The 7,898-nt window shown below is 50.6% G+C and overlaps 2 protein-coding genes across 2 annotated transcripts; both read right to left on the minus strand.

Annotated features, from left to right (window-relative positions):
• Nucleotides 1–356: 356 nt before the first annotated feature.
• On the minus strand, nucleotides 357–773 carry LOC148210312 (uncharacterized). Its single transcript, XM_088126281.1, has one exon. It carries the CDS (start codon nucleotides 771–773, stop codon nucleotides 357–359), a length of 417 nt encoding a protein of 138 aa, XP_087982407.1.
• Nucleotides 774–2,720: 1,947 nt separating this feature from the next.
• Nucleotides 2,721–4,623, minus strand: LOC148210313 (uncharacterized). The gene is made up of 3 exons (XM_088126282.1): nucleotides 3,824–4,623; nucleotides 3,036–3,463; nucleotides 2,721–2,947 (listed from the first exon to the last, which is right to left on the minus strand). The coding sequence occupies exons 1-3, from the start codon at nucleotides 4,621–4,623 to the stop codon at nucleotides 2,721–2,723; spliced, it is 1,455 nt and encodes a 484-aa protein (XP_087982408.1).
• Between the last annotated feature and the right edge of the window lie 3,275 nt (nucleotides 4,624–7,898).

Raw genomic sequence — 7,898 nt, forward strand, 5'->3', positions numbered from 1 at the left:
ACCTTTCAGAGACTCCAGCCTCGTCTTCAGACCACGCTGATGATCTTGTTGATGGCTTCAACTTGCCCATTAGACTGCGGATGGGCAGGCGACGAGCTGAGGTGACGTATGCCGAGCTGTTGACAGAATTGATTAAACCGAGCACCGTCAAACTGCTTTCCATTGTCAGTAATGATAGCGTTCGGTATACCGAACCGACATATTATGCTCTTCCATACAAAGCTGACGACCTTCGCCTCGGTAATAGACGCCAGAGGTTCCGCTTCTACCCATTTGGTGAAGTAATCTACAGCGACTATGGCGAACTTCAACTGCCCGTTCCCCATCGGTAGTGGGCCGATCAGATCTATCCCCCACTAAGCGAAAGGCCAAGGGCTTGAGATCGACGTCAGCATCTCCGAGGGTTGTCTCAAAATGCTCGCGAAGCATTGACATTTGTCACATGTTTTGGCGAACTCCTTGGTGTCGCGCTCAATCGTCGGCCAGTAGTAGCCCTGGCAGACGACCTTCGCGGCCATGGACCGAGCTCCTCCATGGTTTCCGCAAACCCCTTCATGAATCTCGCGCATGACATATCTCGCCTCTTCTGGGTCGAGGCACCGCAGTAATGGTAGGGAATATCCCCTTTTGAAAAGCTTGCCTTCTTGCATCAAGTAGTGGGCAACTTGGCGTCGGAGCCTTCTGGCCTGGCTCGGATCGGCGGGGACTGAACCATTGACCAGGAAGTCCTTAATTGGGTCCATCCATGTAGGCTGAGCTGACGTGATCTCCATTATCTCAAGCTGGTCGATGGACGATTCAGCAAGTATTTCAACTGGAACCGTTCATGGTAGATCGGTCTCGTATGCCGAGGCCAGGCGAGCCAGTGCGTCGGCGTTGGAGTTTTCGGACCTCGGCACCTGTCGAATTACATAGTCCTCAAACTGGGCGAGGAGCCCTCGAGCTTTGGCCAGATAACTCTCCATACGAGCTTCCTTTACTTGGTATTCCTCGGTAACCTGATTGACAATCAGCTGGGAGTCGCTGAGAATCAAAAGTCGCCTCACGCCCATCCCTCTGGCGACCTTTAGTCCATTTATCAATGCCTCGTACTCGGCTTCGTTGTTGGAAGCTCGAAAACCAAACTGGAGTGCGTACTCAAACCGAAGACCGCCGGGGCCGAGGAGCAGCATACCTGCCCCACAACCTTTCTCATTGGACGAACCATCCACATAGAGTGTCCACTGGTCGCGGACATCGCCCCCTGGCCTGGGTGGGGTCAGCTCGGCAACAAAGTCTGCGGCTGCCTGACCTTTCAACGCTGATCTCGGCTCGAAGGCGATGTCGTGCTCACTGAGCTCTAGTGCCCACTTCATCAGGCGACCCGACGTTTCGGGCTTGTAGAAAATCTGCCTCAAGGGGAAGTTTGTCGGGACGATTATTTTGTGTGCGTGGAAGTATGGTCGTAGGCGTCGCGCCGAGGTTACCAAGGCTAGGGCCAGCTTCTCAACACAGGGGTAACGAGCCTCGGCCTCGGTCAATGATTTGCTCATGTAGTAAACAGGGCCGCGCTTCCGCCTCCCTGATAAGTACTGAGCTTACTGCATTCTCCGACACTGCTAGGTACAGGTAGAGTACATCGCGAGGCAGCGGCTTTGACAACAAGGGAGCCGAGCTGAGGTATTGCTTCAACTGCTGAAGTGCAGCTTCGCAATCGTCGGTCCATTCGAACCGACCCTTTTTCCTTAGTATTTGGAAGAAAGGGTGGCACTTGTCCGTGGAGCGAGACACAAAGCGATTCAAGGCTGCCAGTCGGCCGTTCAACCTCTGCAGCTGTTTAACATTCCCGGTGCTTCCATCTCGAGGACTGCCCTTATCTTGTCCGGATTTGCTTCAATTCCGAGTTCGTGGACCATGAACCCGAGGAACTTCCCCGACGAGACCCCAAAGGCACAGTTGCTCGGGTTGAGCTTCACCTGATACTTTCGAAGCACGCCGAAGGCTCTGCTAGGTCGGCTAAATGGGAGCTCGTCTTCTTACTTTTCACCAACATGTCGTCTACATACACCTCCATGTTACGTCCGATCTGCTTGGCGAACATCATGTTGACCATCCCAGTAGGTCGCCCCGGCATTCTTCAGACCGAATGGCATGACATTGTAGCAATACAACACTTGGTCGGTAACAAAGGCGGTATGCTCTTGGTCGGGCACATGCATCCGAATATGATTGTACCCGGAGTAGGCATCCATAAAGGAGAGGAGTTCATGCCCTGCCATTGCGTCGACGAGCTGATCTATCCGAGGCAGGGGAAAACTGTCTTCCGGACACGCCTTATTGAGGCTCGTGAAGTCAATACATACGCGCCACTTGCCGTTGGACTTTTTAACTAAAACTACATTAGATAGCCACGCGGGGTAATGAACTTCTCTTATCAATTTAGCTTGTAGCAACTGCTCGACTTCTTTACAAATTACATTGCTTCGCTCGGCGTCGACAAGCCGATGCTTTTGTCTCACAGGCCGATAGCTAGGATCTACATTAAGTCTATGCACCATTATACTTGGGTCTATGCCCGACATGTCATCATGAGACCATGCGAACACATCAGCATTTGCTTTCAGAAAACCGACAAGCTCCTCTCTCACCTCGGCCCCCAGTCTGCTGCCGATGCTGACTTGCCTTTCTAGCCCCAGCAGGGGGACAAGTTCTAGTTCTTCAGTTGGAGTGCCACGGCTCGGCTATGGTTCGTCGGCACACGGCTTGGGCGCGCTCGTGACCACCGCACAAGTGGCTGTTCCCTTCATCGCAGCGGCGTAGCATTCTCTGGACGTCTTCTGCTCACCCTGGACTGTCGCAACTCCGGCCGAGGTGGGATACTTCAAGACCTGGTGGTAAGTAGACGGGACTGACCTGAGATCATGAATCAAGGGCCGACCAATTATGGCGTTGTACGCGGAGCTCCAATCTATCACAACAAATTCTGCGACTTTAGTTATTTGTTGATCTCCCTCGCCGATGGTAACAGGGAGCGAGACACATCCTTCCGCACTCACCGACTCCCCTGCAAAGCCGACCAACGGCGTCGGCCTGAGCTTCAAGTGCTTCTTCTCCCACCCTAAGGCCGTGTAGGTCGAGAACGACAAGATGTTGGCTGGACGCTCCATCGTCGATAAGAACTCTTCTCACCTTCACGTGATCTATGAGTGGGGCGATTACTAGGGCGTCATTATGGGGCATGTGCACTCCTTCGTCGTCTTGGTCGTCGAATAAGATCGGCATCACAGGCTCCTTGGGGTACGAGGTACAGACCTCGTGTGCTGCTTCCCGAGCCAGAGCTTTTCTCTTCTGCCCCGACTGTCCCCCACTCGGGCCCTCATGGATGGTATTTATAACGGCGGGACGATCTTCCTTCCGTCTCGGCGGGGGCGATTTCTCTCGCTTGTCCTCCTGAGCCGACCCCTCTGGCTCTGCCCTTTCACGCCTGCCGACGTATTTTTTCAGATAACTCCTCCGGATCAGATCCTAGACCTGCTCCTTCAAGTGGAAACAGCGTGAGGTGTCGTGGCCATGATCCTTGTGGAATCGGCAGTAGAGCCGCTTGTCTCGTTTCCCTGGAGGTCGGCGGAGCTTTTCTGGGGCTGCGAAAAGCGCCTCCAGGTCGGTGTCTTCGGCCGCCGCGTAGATCTCCGCAATTGATGCATTCAACGAAGTGAACTTGTCGAACTTCGGCCCTCGACGGTCTAAAAGGGCTTTCTCGTCTCGACGGCCTCTATTCTTACTGTCGTCGGCCTGCCGAGACGAGCTCCAACCATCGCTGCGCTACTTCTTGGGAGGAGGGGACCTTTGGTCTCGATCTTTACCACGGTTGCTCCGCCGAGCTCCATTGGCTTTCCACAATTCCAAGCCGTCGATGTACTGGCGAGCTCTAGCGAGCATCTCGTTCAGGGAGGCCGGCGGTCGACTTCCGAACTCTATCGTCAGGTTCCTGTCGTTCAAACCCGTGGTGAAGTACATCATGGCGATGTCATCAGTGCAACTTACCACTTTGACATGCTCGTCCATGAACCGAGCGATATACTCCGTCAAGGATTCATTGTCCCGTTGCTTCACTGTTCCGAGGTGAGAGGGTGTCAACTTCAGCAACTGCCGAGCTGAGAACTGGTTGATGAACAACCTTCTCAGCTGTTGATAACGGTCGATGGATCGTGGCTTCAACTGTCGGTACCACAATCTTGCTGAGCCTTCCAAGGCTATTTGAAATGCTCGACAGTTCATGGCGTCGCTCGCGGCCAGGAAATCCATCTTCCCCTCAAACACCTCTACGTAGGAGATCGGATCTCCAGACCCGTCGTAAGAACTCATGACCGGAGCCTTGAACCTCGGTGGAATAGCTGCGTCCAGGATCGCTTGGGAGAAAGGCGGTTCCTCTTGCTCGGCCACGCGATGCGGGTCTACAGGCCTGCACCGCCGCTTAAGATCTTCTATCTCCTTCTGAAACTGATCCCGGAGGAGGTCTACTTCAGACCGAAACGAATGGTCAGCGTGGGAGGACCTCTCTTGAACGTCGACCACTGGACTTTCGTCCTCATCGTCAACCAAATACTCCCGATCTTCGGGTGCCACTACTCGTCGCCTCGGCATCTCGGCCCCTCGGCCCTAATGGGCGTTGGAGTTATCGAAAGATGCCAAGGGAGTCCGGATTGGTCGGATCCTCGGGCGCCGGCCCTCGACCCGATCGTCCTACCGAGGGTGGTCGTGAATCTGTACTCCCAGGGCACTGCCTGTCCTCACTCGTTGCGGGTTTCGCAAGGGTGCTCCAGCTCGGGCCTCCCTGCGGGGTCGGAACTGATACTCCATTCTTTGGGTAGGATGCATCGGTCATTTTCCTCGAATGGGATCCGTGGAGACGGAAGAGCTAGACACCTCGCTGCCTCTCTCAACCGCCTCAAGCCTTGCTTTGACTTCCTTGAGCTCGGCGATCACGTCGGCTACCATGACGGGGTCCACGCCCGCATCAGCACTTGCCCCGAAACATGCACCCGTGTTTCCCCAACCGCGGAGGAGAGGTGCGCGGGGCGGCAACCCGTTTCTCTGAGGTTGCAGTGGCGGGAACTGATCTAAGGCGAGGTGGAAGTCCCGGACTGCTACTGGATCGGATGTGGCCGGCCGACCTCCATTCTCCTTGACCGCCCCCGCGTGGGGTCGTTGTTTGACGACGGGAGTTCCTGCCACCTGAGAATACGTGAGTCGAGGATGGGCTCGGGAAGTGACAGCATCCCTCATCGGAGAGCGGATAGGCGAAAGTTGAGATCGTGACTGCTGGGAGCGGGTTTGGGCCATTGTCTCAGATTGCAAAAGGTGAGGCTGACTTCTAGATATGTTCCTTCCCACAGATGGCGCCAGATGTTTGAGCCCTAAATCGATTGAGCTCGGATACGATTTAGATCGGAATGCTCAGGACGAACTATGGCCAGCGGTCCCACACCTTCCCCGAACCCTTCTTGAGACCTGCAAAACAAAGTTAGCACTCCGACGAGCAAGTTAGTTCTAGTCCGAGCTAACCTGCCGAGTCTACTTGGGATTGCGTACCTTGCATTTAAGGCAAAGGTTTCTATTTATAGAAACTGGGCCGGACAGGGGTTCTGACACACCCTAAAATCGCGGCGTGTTGTCGGGTACGGAAGGGACACCATTACGGACTTTGTATCAGCTCAGCTCGGCACTATAGGTCCTACCCTGACTGCCGACCTGAGTATTTTGGAGCCGCTTTCTTCATTTCGCCCACGTGTTTAACCAACTCACCTTTTCGATCATGACACGTGGCAGGCCAGGATTCGCCTCCAACAACATATAAATGTAAAGACATAACCTACAAAAAATGAAAAGGCTTGCAAATGAAAAGTCATAACTTAAGTAAATGAAAAGACAATCAAATGAAAAGGTTAAGAACATGGAAAGCCAACCAAAAGAAGTGCAATCCCGTCCATAATGAGGGATGGGAGTGTTTGACTTGGTTTTTGAATTGAATGAGTTGACTTTGACGGTCTTGATGGAGTTGACTTTGACCTTGACCAAGTGGACTTTGACTTGTCTTAAAAACACTTAGAAATGCATAACTTGCACCAAATTGTAGTGAATTGTTCCAACATCTTTCACATCTTCCTTTAATTCTCGTGTCGAGTTTACGAACGCTTGCACACGAAGTAGTAAGGCTTGTTGAAGTTTCTGAGATCTTGATCTTGTAATCGGTCCATGAGGCATGAAAAAGGGAGCTCCTTGGTTCATATCAAACCCAATGGTGGTTCACTTTTAGTTCAAATCATGGTGTCAAACTTCAGCGGACGAAAACTTTTAGTTTAGTACACATTAAAACTCGAGGAAACCAATGACGGTTCACTTTTGTATCAAATCATGGCGGCAAATTTAGCGGACGAAAACTTTCGGTTTAGGACTTATTAAAACTCGACAAATGCAAAGGTGGTTCACTTGTCGTTCAAATAATGGCGTCAAATTAAGGGGACGAAAACTTTTGGTTTTGGAATCATTAAAACTAGAAGAAACCAAAGATGGTTCACTTTTGGATCAAATCATGGTGTCAAACTTCGATGGACGAAAACTTTTAGTTTAGGACTCAACAAAACTCGAGGAACCCAAAGATGGTTCACTTTTGGATCAAATGATGGTGTCAAATTCAGCGGATGAAAACGTTTGGTTTAGGACTCATTAAAACTTCATGAACCCAAAGGTGGTTCACTTTTCGTTCAAATCATGACCTCAAATTCAGCAGACATAAACTTTTGGTTCAGCACTCATTAAAACTCGAGGAACCCAAAGATGGTTCACTTTTGGTTCAAATCATGACGTCAAACTTCGGCGGACAAAAACTTTTTGTTTAGGACGCACTAAAACTTCATGAACCCAAAGGTGGTTCACTTTTCGATCAAATCATGACCTCAACTTCAGCGGACATAAACTTTTGGTTCAGCACTCATTAAAACTCGAGGAACCCAAAGATGGTTCACTTTTGGTTCAAATCATTTCGTCAAACTTCGGAGGACGAAAACTTTTAATTTACGACTCATCAAATCTCGAGGAACCCAAAGAGAGTTCACGCTGGGATCAAATCATGGCGTCAAATTCAGCGGACGAAAACTTTTGGTTAGGAATCATTAAAACTCAAGGAACCCAAAGACGGTTCGCTCTTGGATCAAATCATGGCGTCAAATTCAACGGACAGAAAAAACTCTAGGAACCAAAGATGGTTCACTTTTGGATCAAACCATGGCGTCAAATTCAGCGGACGAAAACTTGTGGTTTAGGACTCATCAAAACTCAAGGATCCCAAAGATGGTTCGCTTTTGGATCAAACCATGGCGTCAAATTCAGCGGACGAAAACTTTTGGTTTAGGACTCATCAAAACTCGAGGAACCCAAAGATGGTTCACTTTTGGTTCAAATCATTTCGTCAAACTTCGGCGGACGAAAACTTTTAGTTTACGGCTCATTAAAACTCCAGGAACCCAATGATGGTTCATTTTTGGTTCAAATCATGACGTCAAAGTTCAGCGGACGAAAACTTTTGGTATAGGACTCATCAAAACTCAAGGATCCCAAAGATGGTTCACTTTTTCAAGTCATGGCGTCAAACTTCAGCGGACGAAAACTTTTCATTTATGACTCATTAAAACTCAAGGAACCCAAAGACGGTTCGCTCTTGGATCAAATCATGGCGTCAAATTCAACGGACAGAAAAAACTCTAGGAACCAAAGATGGTTCACTTTTGGATCAAACCATGGCGTCAAATTCAGCGGACGAAAACTTTTGGTTTAGGACTCATCAAAACTCCAGGATCCCAAAGATGGTTCACTTTTGGTTCAAATCATGGCGTCAAACTTCAGCGGACGAAAACTTTTCA

The sequence above is a fragment of the Momordica charantia genome, assembly GCF_013281855.1.
Source record: "Momordica charantia cultivar OHB3-1 chromosome 7 unlocalized genomic scaffold, Mcharantia_2.0 BLBB01000007.1, whole genome shotgun sequence".
In the NCBI taxonomy this organism is placed as follows: domain Eukaryota; kingdom Viridiplantae; phylum Streptophyta; class Magnoliopsida; order Cucurbitales; family Cucurbitaceae; genus Momordica; species Momordica charantia.